We start from the raw sequence: 21,272 nt of genomic DNA on the forward strand, positions 1-21,272 counted from the left end.
GGTCTTCGGCATCAAGGTGCCCATCCCCAGCTTGCCGGCCCCGGTCTCCATCATCTAGATGCTGGTTGTCTCAGCCTATGCGCTGATCACCAAATCCCAGGCACTGGTCACCAGATACCCAACATCGTTCTCCGGCACTGCTACACCAGTGCCTGGAGGCCAAGTGTCGGTCTACTGAACTGCAGCACCACTCACGTGAGTCCTGGCACCAGTTGCCAGAACCTCGGCACCGGTCATCAGAATATCTGCATTGATCTCCAAGTCCTCGCAACCATTCCCTAGTACCGATGCCTCTCTCTCCGGACCCCCATCAGAGTTGACTAAAGGTCGTGACAGCACTGCCTTGGTCATCCTATGAAGAATCTTCATTGGGCTCCAAAGAGGAATCAGCATCACTTCTGAAGAGGCACCACCACCACAGATGTCGGTGCCATCCATCCATGGTCCCATAGGACCTGGGTCAATGGCCAGTCTACTGGCAATACTGGAATCCATGGGGGATCCCAGTGGCACTGGGTCACTTTTTGCACTCCTCTTCAGTAGTGACCTCTGAGAGGAGCTCTGGACCCTGCCTCAGCCCATGCCAAAACTGGCTTTGGACTCAGACTGTGGCACCGAGATCCCCATGGTACTCCCAATTGAAGGGGCCCCTGGACAGATCAAGGACCCAGCCCCTCTGGTGGCTTCCTCCTCATCTTCCCCAGATGCACTTGTGGGGACTGCTAACCCTATATCCCCCAGTGATATCAAACACCACCAGGAGCTTCTTAAGAAAATCGTCTCCAATCTGGGCCTGGAGGTGGAGGAGTTCAAACAACCTGCAGACACCATTTTTGATATTTTGACAGCTGCGGCTGCAGCCAAGGTGGCTTTCCCCATGCACCAGGAAGTACTCAGGGTGGTAAAGGCACTCTGGGAGAGCCCCACTTCTCTGCCCTCAACTTCCAAAAGGGCAGAGAAGGAGTATTACATGCCCACAAAGGGCTATGATTATATGTACTCCTACTCGTCTCCTGGTTCCCTGGTGGTTGCTGCTGCCAATGAGTGAGATAGGCAGGGCCCAGGCCAGTGCTAACTCAAAAAACAAGGAGGCAGAACTATGTGATGGGTTCCCCCCAGGGTGCCACCTGGAACTGCAGTACCACTGAGACCTCTGACACAACCACCTGGGCGCTCTCTCTCACTGTACTGCTGTGACAACCTGCAGGCCTGCTCCCGGTTCTTCACTCCCCAGACAAGAAGACTTCTGGAAACACCTAAGGAACAAAAACTGAACGGGGGGCTTCCAGGTGGCACCCCAGGGGGAACCTGTCACAAATGCTTGGACCTGTTCAGTAGAGAAGTTTATTCTACTGCGAGCCCCCAGTTGCTTATTGTAAACCAACAAGAGCTACTAAGGCGATACAACTTCGGTGTTTAGGACTTCATGATGCACTTCAAAGAGTCACTGCCCCAAGAAGTGCAGCAGGAGTTTGGGGCCATTGTTGAAGAGGGAAAGACCATGGCGAGGACCTCCCTCCAGACTGCCCTGTCAGCAGTCACCATGAGGAGGGGCTCAGGGCTGCCATTATCAAGGCTGTCACAAGAGGTCCAGCAATTAGTGCGGGACTTTTCGTTCAAAGGGTCCTCGTTGTTCTCGGACCAAATGGACACGAAGCTGCATGGAGTTAGACTCCAGAGCCACACTAGATCTCTGGGCCTTTATACATCAGCAGCCTCGTGCAGGCATTTTAGGCCTCAGCAGCTCCCTTGTTTCTCAGGTTCATCTAGGCACGAGACCAACTAGCACAAAGGAAGAGGCTACAGGTGCTGCCAGAGCCTACCAGCCTCCTCCTCCCGACAGAGTACTAGCAATGCGCCGGGCAGGCCTACTCAGGCCTTTTGAAGGCGTACACAGGGACGGACTTCCAGTCTCCCTTCTGGATCTGGAAACCCCACCCACCCTTTATTTTTGGATCACCTTACCTCCTAGCTCCCTGCTTGGGCAGCAGTTACATCAGAATGCTGGGTGCTCAGCCCCATCACCATGGGGTATGTCCTCCAGTTTGTTTCCATCCCTCCACCACACACCCCTTCCCTGTCCCTCTTTAGGGACCCTTCTCATCCAGGAGATGCAGGCCCTCTTCTGCCTGGTGCTCCAGGACTAGGGGTACATGGGGGGACTGAGGGCCACAGGGAGGTGGTGGGTGTGCCCTGGGCTGCAGGGGGGGAGGCAGAAGGGGAGGGGCCGCGGGCTAGCCTCCCCCAATGGCTTGTTCATCCGTCAGCAGTGGTAAAGGCCCATTTGACAAGGGCACAGGTGTCTTCTGCAGGCTTCCTGGCACAGGTGCTGATTCAGGACATTTGCAGAGCTGCAGTGTGGTCCTCGGTCCACATGATGCCAGTTTTAGCAGAGCTGTGTTACAATCCACTCACCTATAAACTGCTAGCCCACCTCTGAGGGCACTGTTTGTGAGTCACCTGACATGGAATGGACATGAGCAATCACTTGAAGAAAAAAATAGTTACTAATCCTCCATAACTACTGTTCTTTGAGATGTGTTGCTCATGTCCATTCCATGACCTGCCCTCCTTCCCCATGGCCAGAGTTGACAGCAAGAAGGAACTGAGAGGATGCAGGGCTGGCGGCGCTCCTTATAGTAGTGCATAAGCATGGGCCTCCAGTGGGCAATAGAGCCGGCCATACAGATACTGCTGGGAGAAAAGTTTCCAGCAACGGTGCATGCAGCGTGTGCACCCCTGACGTGGACTGGACATGAGCAATTCATTTCGAAGAACAACAGTTACAAAAATTTAGTAATCGTTTTATATGCTAGCAGAATGCTTGGAGAATTGTTTTACCAAAAACCTCAACTATGATCAGGAACCACCACCACCACAATCCAGCACCATACTTTTCCAGGGTGGAAAATGAAAGTCCCTAGTTGGACTTTAAATTGTATTTACTTATGTGACTAAACCATCTTCCTTGATGAAAATTAGAAGAAAAATATTCTCTATTTGATTTTTCAGTCATTTTGGGAATATATATAATTAAAATTACATGTTTATTTATGACTGTGGTTTGGTTTGTAAATGGTTTACAAGAATTTACCAATCTTTCAGTTAAATAAAATACTAACAGCTCCTGTCCACCAGTAAGTGTTGGATCAAAGTTGTAGTCAATGGTATTCTTTAAAATGTTCAAAAAGATAATTAAAATGTTTGTATTGGCAGAACATTGATAGATTCCAGAACCAGAAGGGACTTCTGTGATCACCTAATCTGACCACTTATGTAACACAGTCTTCCCCAAAATAATTCCTCCATAAAATCGTATAGTTTAGAAAAACATCCAATATTGATTTAAAAATTGAAGTGTTGGAGAATCCACCATTGACCTTTGGTAAACATTCTGAATTTCAGTAAAAATTATGACAGTGCGTCATTTCAACCTGCAAACATAATATTGTTTTCTCCCAAGTTTCAGAAAACTAAGCAACTGGTGCCATATATGTAATGTCAGATCACCTTTTGAACAAAACAAATTAAGAAAACTCCTATTGGTATCCAAAGATTTTGGGAGTCCAAAAAAAAATATTAGTGAACTTATTTTCAATTGTCATTTGGGGCATTGCTGTCACTGTTCCATTCCAACTCTCTGCTGGTTTTCAGAAGGAGACATCTTCAGTTTAATGGACCTTTTCTTACAAAGCTATCAATCTTCAAACCAGCTGTTGTGTTTCAGAAGCAACTGAAATGTGGAACACCTGGGTTCTGGTGCAAGTCTCAACATGAATGAAAGTTTTCTACTCTGTGAATTAAATAAACCATTTGTTTAAATGAACTGGGAAAACAAATTCCTTTGTATAACCCACATGGCTTTGCAGCAGCATTTGAACCAAAAACCTTTACATTCTCACCACAGAGCTCTACTGCTGGAGCTGTAGAAATGAGTGTTATCCTCTGTATGGAGCTGCTACTAAAAGCAACACATACTTGGCCCATGGGTCATTCATATTCAAGATCTGGGTTCTAGTGCCAATTCTACCAGAAGTGACCTTGTGCAAGTGAAGCTCTCAGTTGCTTTATTTATAAAATGAGGATAATATTTGCCTCCCTCCTAGAGTTAATGGCATGAGGCCATACTCAGTTTGAAATACACAGAATATAAACAAAAATCAGTGAAAGCGGTAAGATTAGAGCTCAGAGCCTGCTGGTCTTCTGGTTCTCAGATTAGTGGATCTTCTCCTCAGCCAAAAGTGTACCTGGAGAGTGAGTCTCTATCTTGTGTACTGTGACATACTTCAGAGGTCTGCCTTTATTTTTCCCCAACAGAGCTCTTTTTCTGTCATGAACAAAGCTTTGGCCTGCATGGACTTTACATGGCAGCTGACTTGTTGACAATCATCTGAGAAAGAACTTGCTCAGAGCACAGAGGAGGCACTGAGCATGCTTGAACATGCTTCACCACAGCATGTTCTGTCACCTGATTTAAAGTGGCAGAGAGTCATTTTCTCCACTCAAGTAAAAATTCTACAGTCGTCCCCTGTGTTATGCAGTACAGTTGAGTTGATGACTGTCTGTGTTCTTTAATTTAGTGAAGTTGGTGCTTCAGATCTATTCAAAGATGATATATTATATGTAGGTGAAGATGATGCTTAGAGGTAAAATTGTAGTCCTCTTTAGTTGCAGTATAATACTATGAATCAAATTTCCTCAATTGGTAGTCTTACTGTGGTTTTACATCCACCATGCAAATACCTTATTAATTTCTTCTAATATTAGGAAACTAGATTATTTGGGTAGCCATTGAAAAAAATTGGTACTTTTTCTACATTGTATTACAGTACAATTGTAAACAAAAGTAAAAGACTTGGATTCTTTCAGGATTTAGTGGGTTTAACTAAAGTGTCTGTATTGCGTCTCCAGGATGGAAAATCACTGAACTGTAATTTTATTCCATTGGATATAAAATTGGATAATTGGGAGGATTTACCAGAGAATTTTCAGCAAAAACAAAATCGTTCATTGGTAAGAACAATCTTTCAAATTTTACTATGAAAATAATGTAATGTTTAATTTGGACTTCTTTAATTTTTATAAATGGAGAATATTTTGTTACCCTACCTTAAGTTTCAGTTGCTGATTACGTTTCCTCAATGCAGCCAGATTTTATAAATGTTGATGTGAATAATAAATATGCATTCTGTTACTTTGGCAAATTATCACGCCTCCTGTTACCATTTCTGTAGATAGAATCATCATCACATTAATTAGTTTCTCATTTACAGGATTAGTAAGTGATGTTCATACGTTATCAAAATTACATATCTTAAAGGTTACGTTTTAAGAGTGGCATACTGTGAGTCGAGAAAATATGCTTGACTGCGTCCGTGAATTCTATCTCTATAATGAAGATTACATCCAAAACATGACATTAGAACTGTTAGGTTCAAAGTCAAGCCCTCAGAATTTAGGGAAGGCCATTATTAAGGTTGCCCTGCAACACTGGAACCTTAATTTTTTTAAGCAAAGTTCTTTAATGCAATTTCCTGGCTTCTTAAAAAAGCAAATTAAAAATAACAAATTACATCATGTTTAATCCTATTCATTCCCTCATGATTTATCACAAGGGTGGGACCTTTAAATCTTCAGCACAGACCTCAACCAATTGAGCTAAGTGAGTAACTGGTAGCAGTAGAGGGTTCTATTATCCATGTAGATCAGCTACTGGGAAGGAAGAGAAACACATTTTGTTAGTGCTTTTCAGAGCTATTCACTAGACAGTAGAAGAGTGAAACTCAAGAATCCTGGCTTCAGTTTCAGGCTCTGGAGAGGCGTGCGTTTCTAGTGCTTATAGACCCTTCTTCTCCTGTCGTCTTCTGCTCCTTCATCATTCTGAGTGTCAACTGAGGGAGATACATTCTGTAAAATGTTAACAAAATAAATAATAAAAAAACATTGATTCACATCTCCACTGAAATGTCCAATTTCATTGTGTTCTTCCATGCTGCTCCAGCTCAGTGGGAGAGAAATCCTGACATGTATTCATGTTCATTTATTCACAAAAATAAGGATGAGGGAAGAAAATTAGGAGAGCCTAATTTATCGGTTCTGAAGGCCTGTTTCTGCATAAGGCTTAAGTCACACCTAGAATAATGTAATCCCCAAAGTGGATGTTTTTTCACATAGCATAACCAGCTCATGGTTTAGTACAAAATGCTCTTTCAACTTGTATATAGTTATGCCATTCACCTTTAGTACTGAAACGGATCTAGCACTGCTGGGTTTTTTTTAAGTGAGACATGGGTTGTATCTGTGAACCTGATTGTTGACTTTGTTCAGCTCGTTTTACTGAGCCACAACTCCCAGTTGAGAGCAATGGAAGTTTTGCTTGAATAAGAAAGGCTGAACAGAGTTGTCCATGTTCAAACGTCTATCTACATTTTTATGCTACCCTAGGAAGGGTTTGCCAGTACGGCTATACCAGCAAACCCTTCTAGCGGAAATGCAACTATATTTGCAAAAGAGTTCTTTTGCCAGTACAATTAAAACCTGTTCCCTAACCAATATAAGCTATATCAGCAAAAGAATTTTGTGCCAGCAAGTCTGTGTCTATACTTGGGCTTTGCCAGCATAGTTACATTGATTAAGCGTGTGGTTTTCTTCCCCCTCTCTTGTCCCCAACCTCCCTCCTAATTGACATAGCTATATAGGCAAATATTTTAAGTTTAGATCAAGCACAAGTCTTAAAGTTTCAGCAGAACCTTTGAAGCTCGTATCAGAAATGATTACATCCTAGAAAAGAACATCTTACAGCAAGCAAACTTTTTTCCAGTTGGCAAAATAATTTAAAATATGATAATCTAAAACATTTCAGTGTAATTAAATATTTTTGTTTAATACTTGTGCTATCAACCACTTGACCTTCTCTCTGCCAGATTCAGAGGTTTGTGAGAGAATGGAGTAGTCTAACAGCCATGAAACAGAAAATTATCAGAAAAAGCGGCAATACTTTTTGTAGCCCTATTCTTGCTGCAGAAGAGATTTCTAAACAACAGGCCAGGCTGAGCAGCACCAAAAGGTATGTGTTTTTACTTTTCATTCCTTCTTCTCTTGTATTCGTTGCTGCAGGAGGTACAAGGTTTTTTGTGTAATGTTCAGAGGAATCATGTTGAGATAATCAACTGAACATTAAGCAATAACTTGTCTTATAGTGAAAAAAATAGGCATTTTGTGTACATTTGTGCAAATCTGTTAGAACAGAAAATATTGCCTGACTCTCTCTCTCACTATGAGTCCAATTCAATAGATGTTCTGTTTCTGAAGCTTTAAACATCCAGAGACTGCTAGAGATTCCTGAGAAAAATCTTGCATCCGTATTATTAAAATACCATCTATTGGATTCCACATTTCATTTGTATTATTATTTAAGTACCAGCTGTGTGCTTAGAGCTTTAAAAGGTGCATCGGAAGGCATAACTATTCTCCTGAAGAGATTACAGTCTGTTTAGATGATACAAAATATTCTGGGAAACAAGTTTCTATCCTCAAGTATTTATTTATTTACCTATGTTAGTGTTTTGGCAATGTGTGAATAGTAGTTTGGTTTTATTTTGTTGTGGACGTCAGCTAGGGTTTTGTAGAAGGAGTTGGTTTTATGCCTTTCTTGCTGTCCGGTTTGCTCTGTGTAGACATAGCATTTTTTCTTGAAGAGCCATATGGAAAGGTGGCCAACAGTAACCAAATCAGCTGAAAACTCTTCATATATTAACTTTTCTTTTTCTGTTTGGTAGTAGGTCAAATGAAGGAATCCACTGTAAAACTGTAGTCTTGGCATTTTAAAATGTTTCATATCCTGCTGGAAGGGAATGTCTCTCTCTGCCCAAAGGAGCTATTCCCCTCCTCCATTTTTTTCATCTCTTTCTGTCCTCATTTAACATTTCCACAAAATCATATTTGTGCCTTCATCTCTTGTCTTCCCTCTGGTAAATCCCTCCTTTATTTTCTTTAGGTCCCAGTAGCCAGGTTTCAGTCTGTCCAAAATACATCATCATGTTTCTCCAGGCTTAGAAGCAGAAATAAATTATTACTTATATTTATTTCATAATCCAGAATCTCCTTCTACACTTTCTCAGCCTCATTTCTTCCTTAGTTGATTTCCTATCCTCCTCGAATGCCAGTTTTTATCAGTATTTATTATTGCTTTCCTTCCTATGTGTAAGATGCCCAGTCAGTGGTAAAATCGAAATTTACCTCTCCTCTGCCTCCTTTCTTGGGCTACATATACACTATAACCAGAGGTATCATTTGCAGTTCATGTAAACGTGCCAGCACTAGCTTTTTCATCTCACTAAAATTAGCAGTGAGGCTGCAGTGGCACAGATTGTACATACCCATCCAACCTGTCATGGTATGTATTCACATTGTTAGCCCATGCTGAAGCATGTGTTGCCACATCCACATTTCTATTTTTAGCGAGCTATCTAGATTAAAGCTAGTGCCAGGATGTCCACATGAACAGCAAATTACATCTCTGATTGCAGTGTGAACATAGCCTCAGTCTCTGATAACATCACTGTCCTCCCTGACATGGGGCTCATAACCTGAGTGTTGTAATTAGACTTTTCTCATACATACATCCGGGCTCTCTCACCAACATTGTTCTACAACATATATCTATAGTTGTCTCCTCTTAATCTACTGCTAAATCCCCCCTCATCTCCCCCGCTCTCCCACCCCAACAGGATTGGCTGTATTGTGATGGTCAGTAGGAATTCCTATAAGTGTATAGAGCAGTTTGTAATTTCAGGTTTGCAAAACAAGTATAAATCAGCAAATAGTAGTAATAAGTAGAGTGTTGTATTTTTTACCCTGACACGGGATTGTTTCATTATATAACATGTAAAAGAGGAATCTAAAAGGAATTCTTCACTGTTTTAGAATAACCAGGATGGCATTTATTGATTTATAGAGATGGTGAGTGGGGGATTAATGTGATTGGGTATTAGCATAAACAGGGCCAGATTAAAGCACAGGCAAACTAGGCACATGCCTAAAACCCAGTCTGAGCAGCACTGCAACCCCATGCAGCAGGTCACAATGCCACTCATTCAGATATGGCCCAGCTGTCTTCTGCGCCTCCCCCATTATGACAGAGGGGCAGCCAAACCAAACCTGAGTGGGCAGTGGGGCAGCTAGTGCTGCTCCTGCATCAGGATTCCCCCAACCTCACCCCGCTTTCAGAAGCCCGTATCCTCTCTGCTTTTGCCCACAAGACTCATTCAGCAACAGTCTCGAGACCAGCTAAAAATACAGGGAACAGCCGGGAGAGGAGTGGCAGGGAGCTTTGCAGGGGCAGACATGAGATGACTAATAGGGCCGTGTCCATGCAGCAGAAGCCAGTCACTGACTGACCTGAATAGAAGAGGGTTAACTAAGCAACATCCATGCTGTGAGAGCTGGGCTTGCTTGTGTGAATAGATTACTAGTGCAGCTGTGGTAGCCAGGGCAGGGTTAATATAAATGCATCCCTACCACAGAAGCATCTCATTTGGTTGGCTGTTAGAGGGGCTCAGAAGTGTATGCTTGCCTAAGGCCTGGCCCTGACCATTAGTTAGTTAGGTTGATTAATAATTATATTTTAAAAGTGATCAAAGCATGGGGGACTATTGAATTTTATCAGAACTTAATTTAGAAGACTAGGGATGATCTTACAATAAAAATATAAAGGAAACTGAGCAAATTCGAAGATAAACTAATTTTTCCAGAACTCTTTCATGGCTTCCAACACTTCTCATATTCTCTCCCAAATAGTACCTTTTTCAAAACAAACAAAACCAAAAGACCTTGGAATATAAGTGATGGTTCACTCAAGTGAAACAGGCTTTACATTGTTTTCTTATTACTTTCTATAATTACATGTCATGGAAAATAACTCATTATCTCTTGGCAGCACAACAGAGAGGTGGCTGGTTTTTTAAAAGAAATCTTACCTAGTATGGAAAAGCTGAACGAGTAAAATACATTTTCCAAACTATACTCATGCCAGGTTTAGGAAGCAAGAAATATTTGGAGGGGATTTGCTACATCGGTATTGCTGTAGGTGATATGAATGTTCTCTAAAGAAGTATTCAATTGTCTGCAGTACAATTCAGAGAAAAAATGAATACTGAAACAACTTGTAATAATTCCAGATATGTGACAAAAGAGGATGTTGCTGTAGCCTCACTCAGCAAAGCTAACAGCAGTGGGGGAAGCGTATGCTTGGTTACGAAGGAAACTGCATTTTACCTGAAAAATGAAGGTACTTCTGCTGGGAAAACAGATGGCCATTCCACAAAGTAAGTTTGTTATTGTTAATAAAAAAGACAGAATAGCCACAATACAGTGATTAAACTAGTTTTTCCCAAAATTATTTTTACTTTATGTAATGAAATTGTAGGATACAAGGGCTTAATGATGCACTGCTTAAGATCGAAGGCATTTACCTTGTGCTGATGAACTAAATCTTATTTTCTATAATGATTTAGATTATATATGTTAGCTAGCACATTTGTCAGTGGACAGCTGAGTTTCTTAGTATGAAAGAAGAAAAATATATGATCAGGGAAATGGAGAGTTTACACGCAAACAAGCCTGTGAGGTTGACAGCAAACAGTTTAGAGACACGAAGAGTATGTCTACTCTTTGAGCTGGGGATGTGATTCCCGTCTCGAGGAGACTCCTTGCAATAGTTCTGATTGAGCTAGCACACTAAAAATATTGGTAGCTGAGGCAGCAAGAGTAGCAGGAAGGCCTTTTAGAAATCTGGTCCTAAAATTATAATGCTATTTGCATTGTGCAGTGACCAACCAAAGCAGCATGAGTTTTCATTGAAGTCGCTACTTTTCATGATAAAAGAAACCTAATAGTTGATATTGTGTATTTAAGTATTGTATACTGACCCTGATGAAGTCCAGTCTTATTAAATAATTGCTTCTCATCCTTATCACAGGTTACTTTTAAAAGATGGGAAAGTTTCCCCTGTTCTTAATGCAGACTCACTTCAGGCTGAAGTTATTGAAAGTCCTGCCATATACAAAGGATATTTACAGGCTGTAGATAATAAAGGAAATCCACTTTGTCTTAGCTGCCAAAAACCAACAGTTCATCTCGACCAACATTGCAAATCTATTGCTTGGGAAACACGATTTTGTTCTCTTAAATGCCAGGAAGACTTCTTAATTCGCTCTAGTCAGAGTTACCTGAGGAGTAAAGTATTTGAAGTCGAACATGGTGTTTGTCAGCTTTGCAATCTCAATGCCCAGGAACTCTACCTTAGCATCAAAAATGCCCCTAAGAGTCAACGTAAGAGTCTTCTGGAGAGTTCTTGGATGTCTCAGCTTCCATTAGGACAGGTAATGGCAATGGTATTTAAGCAGTAACACAAATCAATGTATTTCTGTGGTAGGTGGTGGTTATGCTCCTCAAGTCATTTTAAAAGGTAAGTGGCTGAAAGCAAATGTTTATAAATCAAAAGAATAGAAAAATGTACAACAAATGCACTACTTGGGGTGGATGCTTCTACCCCATAACCTCTAACAGCAACAAAAAAGAGGGAATAATTTAAAAAAAAAAAAAAGAAGTCTTAAAAACAGAAAACCGTTCCCCAAGCAGAATTTTAATCCCAAAAAGGGAGAAGTGCCAGATGATTCCATGAAGTCCACTAGGGACTTGACTGTTGCTATAGATTTTACATGGAAGGTGCTGTAGTACAGTGATGAGTGATATTATAAAAGCCCTAAGATAAGTAGTTATTTTTAAATTCCATTTACTAACTAATGCAGTAAGATGTAAGAGTTTACTGGTTATCACGTCTACCATATGAAAAACTTCTTTAACATAGTGTTTCAATTCTTTAATACAGTAGAACCTCAGAGTTACGAACATTTTGGTTATTCTTTCAAAAGTTTACAACTGAACATTGACTTAATATAGCTTTGAAACTTCATTATGCAGAAGAAAAATGCTGCTTTTAACCATCTTAATTTAAATGAAACAAGCACAGAAACAGTTTCCTTACTTTGTCACATCTTTTTTTTTAAACTTTCCTTTCCCTTTGTTTTTTTAGTAGTTTGTTTAATACAATACTGTACTGTATTTGCACACCCTCCCCGCTTTTTGTTGTTGTCTCTGATGCTGACTGATTGCATACTTCCGGTTCTAAATGAGGCGTGTGGTTGTCTGGGTAGTTTGTAACTCTGGTATTTGTAACTCTGAGGTTCTACCATACATGTATTAAGGGGCATAGCATTGTTGAATTGAAGATGGAGTGTGTTGGTGTAAAGCAGTGGTTCTCAAACTTATTTGATTGGACCTTTCTTTGTGTCTGTAGTCATTTGTAGCCCCCCCCCACAAACACGCACAAGTACATGTACCACCATCCAGCTCTAAAGGCAGAGCAGAGAGCAACAGCTGCTGGCCAAGTCCCCAGCTCTAAAGGCAGTGCAGCACCAGCACAGAAATAAGGGACATGAAGTAACAGAACATGCCCGATGAGTAAGTTCTAACCTACACTCCAGCTTCTTCAGGTTGTGACTCAAAGCTCTGTATGTGAAGATGAAAAAGCCCTGTAGCCTGAGAAGCTTAGAGCACTGACTGACAAAACTTTGGGCATCAGATTTCCCTACAAAGTATAAGGTTTTAAATACAGCAGAAATGTTGTTTTACCTCTTTAAAATAATTTCATAACTTGTATTAATTTGTAGACTAAAATGGAAATTGTAGCATTAAAAACAATTGTCTTACCATGAACCGCTGAAATAATGATTATTCTTCCATTTAGCTTTAGAAGTTTAACACAGTATTTTATTGAAAATAAATCTCGTGTTCATTTTGTTTGGCTGCCACTTAACAAATAACTCTTATACGAAAAATATATTTACAAATTGAAAATAAATTAACATTCTTTAAATGGAAGTACAGAATCTGTCTGATTGGAACTGCTTAACAATGAAGAAAAATGAGGTGTTTATTAAAAAAGCAGAGCATTGCATTACATGCTTCATCTAGTTATAAGTTATATAAGAAGGATAGCTTCATTCATCACTGAAATGTAGCTCATTTTGGCTTACAACATGGCAACACCGGCAACACACAGTTAGTTTATGACAGGAAGTGAAGAATGCCACATCCAAATAAAGCAACAAGAGATTAGGTATTGTTGAACCCTGCTGGAAGTTGGCCAGGACACTAGTTCAGATGCCTACTATTATTTCAAAATATTAATTAAAGTCTTAACGACAATAGGATGTCATTTCTGCACCTCCTCAAAATACACTTATAGTAACACCCTTCCTCCATGTTCATGATGGGTCATTGCTTCAGCATTGATTGAGGGAATAGTGCCATTTGGCACCTACTGAATAAACACCATGTCAGAGATCAAAGTTGAAATGTGGTGAACTTTACCAGTGTCCATTCAGACTTATGAAAAATCAGAAAGGAATAGTAACATTTGGCATTAGCCATCAGCATTTACAACACGTTGCTAGTCTTACATGACTGCTTTTGATGGCCTTTGGTTCAAGAACAGCACTGTGTGACTTAAAACATTTGAAGATATAAAGAGTAAAATAAGTGAGTTCAAACCACAAAGACCAAGTAGTCTTTTTTCTTTACATCCTTTATACAAACAGTACTATGTTGTTTACTGTTCACTTCCATGTTATGTTTAAATTACAATAGTCCTTAGCCTTTTTTGAAAGCTTTATTAGGGTTGTAATGTTTCACTGTGCTCTTCACTAGAAGACCCATCAACAAAACTGAAAGTTACATCTAAATATAGTAGACACATTGAATAGTCACCATCAATATCTGCTTATTTGTGAATTGCCAAGGCAATGATGGTATTTTGACTTTTTTATTTTGTAAGTGACAAGACGGAAAGTGTATCATTTTTTCTTACTCTAACGTTTGTTTTTAGTACTGACACCTGCCATTAATAAAATAACAGACATTAAGGACATATTGCTTGTGTCAGGCAGAAACAAAAATCCTTAATTTCTGTTCTGCATCTTTTCTCAGTTTTCTTTTTTATAATTCTGTAAATGAACACAGATGCATTAGGATATTCCTGTTGGGTCCTGTATTTTAGCACTTGTTCTAATGTATCAAACTGCTGTGCACTTGGTGAAAATAAGTTTTCTAAAAATATAACTCCTGGTTGCCTGTTAGAAGTAAAAAAAAAAAAAAAAATAAATTGCTAAGACTGAATTTTTTGCTTCTCTCAATAAAAGCTATAAAAAGCTATCTTCACATATTGTTTTCTCTGTTATTCTTACTGTATAAACATGATTAAGGAATGTATGACACAATTTCCTCAGTTCAGAGTTGACTGTTTAAAACTTCTGATCCTATGTCCTTTCTTTACTGCAGTTAAATGAAATTATAACAAACCCAACAGAAGGCCAGTTCTGGCAGGTGGATCATATCAAACCAGTTTATAATGGAGGAGGACAGTGCTCTCTGGAAAATCTTCAAACTCTATGTACAGTTTGTCATAAGGAGGTCAGTATAAATCAACTCATAATCCCCTGAATATGTAAGTAAATAGATAATTTATGGAAGTGTCAGTGAAAAATTATACAGTCATAATTTTCAAAAATAACTAGATGACTTCTTGTTCACCAAACTTGATACACTTTAAAGGAGCCAGATTTTCTGAGGATTGGGTGCTCAGCACTTTCTGAAAACCAGTCCTTTTTTATAAATGTCTCAGTTATGCTCCCAAAATTGCTAATTGCTTTTCAAAATATTGGCTCAAGTGTATAAGCACTACACATATGCTATAATATATTCCCACCTGATCCCAATATGACCTGCAGTGAGTTCAAATCCTGTTTGTTGAAAGTTCTTGATATAAAACTGTCAAAAGCATTACTTTATATCAGTTCTCCATAATGGGTACAGTAGAAGCTGCTTCTTTCTTCACCTCTTGAGGAGGACTTAATAGCCTAAATTATCACTTGTGCAAAAAGTATCCTATGTCTACACTTTAAACAAGGAGTGTAATTCCCCTGCTCTCATATATGTGCTTGTGCGAGCTCTCATCAAGCTAGTGCAAGTATAAATAGTAGTGTAGCCACAGTAGCACAGGTAGTGACAATGGAAGCATGGCTTAGCCATGCCAAGTACAAACACACCAGCTTCAAGTAAGCTTGTACTTGGCATGGCAAAGCCATGCCTCCACTGCCACTGTCCATGCTACCATGGCTGTGCTACTGTTTATATTCATGCTCGCTCTCAACAGAGAAGGAGTTCAGGGCCAAACAGCACAAATAGGTTTGAAAGTAATATTTGTAATTTTAGGCACTATGATTTTATAGCACCTTGATCACTTTACACTAATGAACATTAAAATAAACTATTTTTGATCTCTATAGTGCACCTAGTTGCAGTCATGCAGAGTTTAAATATGGGAAGTATACAGGACAGAGCTGATTTTAGTGTCAGGTCATGCAGTTAATTTCAGTGGTGTACACTTATAGTTTATTTTTTCTGACTAATTTAAAATAAAAAGCTATCAGTGGGCCTTCCAGCTAAGGCCATGATCCTACAGATGTAACTGGGTGGGTGCATCCTTGTGCCTGTGTAGAGCCCCACTGAAGTCAGATCATGTCATGTAAGATAGACGGAGATGTTCCTGGCCCTCTCATCACCTCCCCCTAAAACAGGAATTCTCAAACTGGGGGTCAGGACCCCTCAGGGGGTCGTCACGTTATTACATGGGGGGTCGCAAGCCATCAGCCTCCACCGCAACCCCGCTTTTCCTCCAGCATTTATAATGGTGTTAAATATATTAAAAAGTGTTTTTAATGTATAAGGGGGAGGTCTCACTCAGAGGCTTGCTGTGTGAAAGGGGTCACCAGTACAAAAGTTTGAGAACCACTGCCCTATAGCATCAACTCACATTTCCTGTTTCTGTGTAACTTTAACTCAGCTGACCTTGGAACCAGTGAACATAGTACATTGGAAAATGTGACAGAATCAGGTCCCTAAATAGACTGAATGAAGTGAGTTTCATTGTTCTTTAGAAATATAAGTAAAATAAACTGTCAAAGGCAAAAATAATCAGCAGCAATAATCACAATTAGTAACCCTTATTTTGTTTGATTTACAGCGGTAGCCTTAGACACACACTCTGTGGGGAGTAGTAAATTAAGTTTTCAGGAACTCAATAAAACCCCTGATTTTTATCCAAAGATTTGGAGTTTTCTTTTTTGTTTTCTTTGCAAATAATAGTATTAAGATTGTAAAAGTTGAACAAAAATACTATGTGCTTAAGACCTATGTGCTGTGAATAGTCCAAATAATAAGTAATTTGATTATCCTGGTTTTTAGAAAGTAAAATATGTGTGTACAGTGACTAGCACAGTGGGGTCGTGGTCTATCAGTAGAGTTCCTGGTACTACAAACAATAATCTGCAAAAATAAAAATATTACACCAGAAATACTATATCCTCAGTCCTAGATACTGATTTCCCCCAAATAAAGAGGTTGGGTGCATTTCAGTGTAATTATGTTAATTTAAGTTGTCTTTTTCACTCCTTTAGTAGGTTCTTGAAGTACAGTTTCCTAGAGATTGCTGGTGTATACTCAAGGTGTCACACCAGCAGGTACTCTGCAAGTGATCTTGCAACCACATTTGAACAGGTGTTGGAGTATGCAGACTTCCTTTAGGGGTAACAGTCTTTCCCTAGTATTAAGTATAAGATAAATAGAAAAAGAAGGCATTCTAAAAATTCCCAGTGTGGGTTTGGGAACAGATTTACTGTGCCACTATAGGCAGCATACATGCTCCAAGTTGTGCAACACTGGGTTGTACATCAGCAGCATATACGTGGTAGCATGGTACATTCAGTGCACGTGAAAGCTGTTCTTAGGTTTTTACCAGTGGAGAGTGAAGCTGAAGTCCTTCCTGCTGCACTGCTTCTCTCTTCATTTATCACTAATGGACAGTGCCTCACATCTATTGGATTCAGAGGTGGTCCAATGTTGTTGTTGCTGGAAGCTCCAACATTAAGACCTGCCCTTCAGCTCAGGTCACCAAAATGTCTTCCTCCACCAGCGGAACAAGCTGGTAGTTCAGTTTCTTCTGACCATTTTGTTATATAACTTGAATTTTTATTCATTTGCATGGAACAGCAACTTCATTTCAGCTCATTCTCCTGAGCTTGTGGAATCAATTGAGTGTTGAGGCTCTAACCGTCAGGTTTCACCGGTACAGTACCTCTAGGGAGCTCCCTTTGCCCTCCCAACCACCACGACAGCAAAGAATCCCTACAAACATCAAGCCAAGTCTGAGGAGTTTACAGGCAGTTTTTCAGGAGCTTCATAGGGTGAGTTGTGCCCTGCTGCTGCAAGCCACTGACATTTGCTCTGCCAGGGTTACATTTTTGGGAAAGCAAGCTCTGCTCTGCTGCCATAAGCCATTCACCCTGCTCTGGCAGGACAAGGGGCCTTGAGTCAGACTGGCATACATGGGTCACACTCCCTACCCAAAGCTGTAACTCCACCATGGAAGGCGTGACCAGGAACATGAAGATTTCCAAGGAGACCAGGACCCCTAACAACCTGCTCAGGGCCGAGGCTTGCAACCTCCAGAGGCTCCGGGTTCCAAAAGGACAAAAGCAAGTATTCATTCATGAGGAATTAATCTGTAGTATTAGTGAGCAAGTGATGTAAAAATACAGTTTTAAATTATTTCTCTTTTGCCTTCCCACCAATGAGTGGGGCTCTCCATTTGTACAGGGACTCTAACATCGCTCTGTATCATGATTACTGTATGGGGCACATGTGTTCAGCATGTCTGGGATGAATTGCCTGTGATTTCTGTGAAGCCCTTCTCAAGCAGCGGTGTAATGGGAATTGTGCCTGTCTGGCTTTCAGTCACATATTCTGTCTTCCAAGAATCTGAAAGGCGAGAAGTGGTTTCTTTCTGTCCCTCTTCCTCTCCATGAGCTGGCTCCACATTAAAGTGTAAGAAGAGCACTTCAGGCAGTCTGTGTCCACAACAGAGGCACAGAATGTCTCGATGCCCCACACAACTTCATCAACAGCTCTCCACCTTAAGTTCCTAAAACTTAATTTCCTCCTTAAGTTAGCCCCCAATGAAAAACACAGTCACCTTTTCAGAAGGGGACTTCCTTCCAAAAGATCCCTTAGGCCATAAGAGTGAGGGCTACTATATAGATTTCAAAATCTCCAACATATGAAGTCCATACACCATTTGTTCTCTGTTCATCTTATCCTATCCAAAATGCCCAGGCCTTAGAACCTCAAAGATGCTGCAAGCAAGATGTTAAAATCCTGCACCAGTTAGCATGCTAGGCATCTGAGAAACCATGGACTGAGGGAATCAAGGCTCTCTCTATAAGGAAGGTCCTTTGTGGTGCCATAGGAAGAAAGTGTGTGAACCCATCCTAGGAAGATTGCAAAGGAATTTCTAGTCTTCTACAGAGATATGCTACTAGGTTGGTTCCCAAATAATTCCTTAAATTACAAAGCTTTTGTAATGGGGGGTATGTCTATTTCTGCCTGTTGTTCTCCGATAGTAGTAATAATAATAATAATTCTGCTTTCCTCTGTGTAAGTGTGTGATTCACTGCTCACTAATTCCCAGTTATTCTGAACGAGGAGAGAAGCTCTGCAACAGAATGAGAAACTTCTTACCTGATCATTTTCTTTGTGATACAAGCTTCTCTCCTCATTCAGCCCACCCTGATTGGTAAATTACTGCAATACAATTTGTAACAAATTGAAAATTTTCTCTAAAAAGAGACAAGCATATAATTGCCTTGAGATTAGTTGATATCACTGCAAGTTGTTGCCCTAGTGCTAATAATCGGTTGCTGAAGTGTTGCTACAATTTTGGAAGAACTCTGTTGGTGGCTTGAACTGAAGAGTTGTGCTTAGTCCTCAAGCCTCCAGCAACAACACTGGACTACCTGCAAAGTCCAGCTATGGAAGGCATTATCCATTTGTTATGAACGAGGCGAGAAGCTGCTAGCAGAAAATTACCAGATAGAATATTTCTCATGGTTTTTGTAGAGAATGAATAGCATCATTGGAAGTTTCTGCATGCTGTGTTGTTAACATGTCTCTGTTCTACCAAACCTGGAGGAAGGACAGTATCGGGGGGATCATGTAATAATGTGATGTTAGTAATCTTCAAAGCAACCTGTTTGATTTTTGGCACCACTGCTGAGAAAGACAGCAAGGATGTTTGTTACTGTCAATTGCAGTGATGTTTTTAATGTAGACACTTATCTACTAAGAATTGGACTAGGACTACCAAACTTATTTAGCACAGGTAAATAAATAACCATCAAATGGTAGTAATTTTAGAAAAAACTTTAAAAGATGCTGCCTTTTAAGGTAAAAGTGAGTCTCTTTCACTAATTCAGGTGTACTGTGAGTAAAAAGTAAGATACAGGCACAAATCATCTTTAAAATATAAAATGTATTTAAAGTGATTCTCTGATCCACCTTGGAACCATATATTACGGTGTTCTAATCCTGGCTCTCCCACTGACTTGCTGTGTGACTTGGTGCTAGCCATTTGTCCTGCGTTTGTTTATCCATGTCGGTAAAGAAATAATACATCTCAGTCCTCACCAAACTCCCTATAAGAACATTTATTTTCACAGCACTGATGTACAGTGCTACCTGACTGCTAAATATTAAGTACTAGTTGACGGCAATGCACTCTTTTGGTGGACAGGGTTACAAACATCAGGGCCTGCAACATACTTCAATAGTCACCTTCAACAGTTAGCTGGCTAAAATCTCTTAAATAGAACCTGTGAATTTAGATAATCATAATTTCTCCAAATTGGCCTCCAAATTCTATCACGAGTGCCTTGCAGAAGAAATTAATGCAACTCTTTTATAAATAGACTGACATTTTGGTGACTTATAGTAGAAATAGCAAATTCCAAATACATTTTTTTCTTTAATCCGACAATTAACAAGTATATCAGACTTCAAGATTCTAGTTTTAAAAAAACACATGAAGCGTTTTACTCCAGTAAGTAAGAGATCACAAGAAGGACATCAGTCTAATAGAAAAATCAGTGTTCAAATTTGATCTTTCTTCTGTACTCAGCACTTCATAAAGAAATGAGTGTGCCAGTTTGGAAGACTTTGGTTAAACAAGAACTTGAAAGTTGTCACCCTGTTACAAGCATCTATATTTAAGATAATGTGAAAAGTGTTACAACATTTTTGATCTAACATGAGACCCCAATTCTTTAACAATCAAGATAAACTCAAATGTTGAATACTGTTCCTAAGTCATTTTTAATATATTCAGACACTTCTTTCTTTCTTTTCAGAGAACTGCTAAACAAGCCAAGGAAAGAAGCCAGATGAAACGACATTCTTTAGCTTCAAAATATGGATCTGATATCACAAAATTTTTTATAAAGATGTGAGTAGGATATAGCATCATATACTACTGATGTGAAATGCAAATATGTTTAGTTGTAATATTTCAGAACTATCATGTATGTGCATGGGTTTGGTTTGGCACTGATGCAGAATTCTGAATCTTTACAGTCTAATTCTTTTTAAAGAGTAACTTCTGATAAATCTTACTCAGTCAAAACCAAGGCTAGGGAAAGAAATTATTCTATTTCATAATTGCTTCAGTATTTCTGGGATGTCAGCAAAACACATCATCATATTGTCATCATATACCATGCAAGTTTCTTCACTAGATGGATCAATAGCTTAAAAACTAAATATTGTGGGTTTTATTGTCATAAGTCAGAAACTTAATGTTGTTTCAGTATATGTTGTTTGACCTATTTTTTTTCTACTGTATTACTGTTTCCAAATTAGATTATGTGTAACTACACCATTCAGAAACTGGTGAAGCTCTACTGGAATGTTTATTGGCTTTGCATTGTTCTGGCATACTAGGGGCAAACATCTTACAGTAAAGATGGCTTTGCTTAAATCATTATTTGGTGTCTTTGGTTCCGACATTAAAATTATTTTTAACATACAGAAATAGACAAATGTTCCCTAAATGAAGTAAGAGAGGAAGGTTTTTACTTTTCTATTTTTCAATACTTGGGAGATGTTCTGATACTAAAGCGATAGTGGACACATAAATACCTAGACTGATAACTGTGAGCGTCATTGTTGGGGAATTGAGTTTGGATTGAGTTTATTTTCAGCAGTTATTTTGGCTACAGAATAAAAGGGAAGTGGCAACAGTTTAATTGTCAGAATTACTTGAA

General features: G+C 39.7%; 1 protein-coding gene across 3 annotated transcripts in view; it reads left to right on the plus strand.

Annotated features, from left to right (window-relative positions):
- ZRANB3 (zinc finger RANBP2-type containing 3) overlaps positions 1-20,989 on the plus strand; it is a 117,691-nt gene extending 96,702 nt beyond the window's left edge. For all 3 annotated transcript variants that reach the window (XM_030579986.1, XM_030579985.1, XM_030579987.1), the window contains 6 exons: positions 4,912-5,013; positions 6,924-7,066; positions 10,179-10,325; positions 10,979-11,381; positions 14,401-14,532; positions 20,361-20,989. In XM_030579986.1, the coding sequence (XP_030435846.1) occupies positions 4,912-5,013; positions 6,924-7,066; positions 10,179-10,325; positions 10,979-11,381; positions 14,401-14,532; positions 20,361-20,459 (1,026 nt within the window). In that variant the 3' untranslated portion in view covers positions 20,460-20,989. The remainder of the gene's footprint in view (positions 1-4,911; positions 5,014-6,923; positions 7,067-10,178; positions 10,326-10,978; positions 11,382-14,400; positions 14,533-20,360) is intronic.
- The last annotated feature ends 283 nt before the right edge of the window (positions 20,990-21,272 follow it).

The sequence above is a fragment of the Gopherus evgoodei genome, chromosome 11, assembly GCF_007399415.2.
Source record: "Gopherus evgoodei ecotype Sinaloan lineage chromosome 11, rGopEvg1_v1.p, whole genome shotgun sequence".
Taxonomy (NCBI): Eukaryota; Metazoa; Chordata; order Testudines; family Testudinidae; genus Gopherus; species Gopherus evgoodei.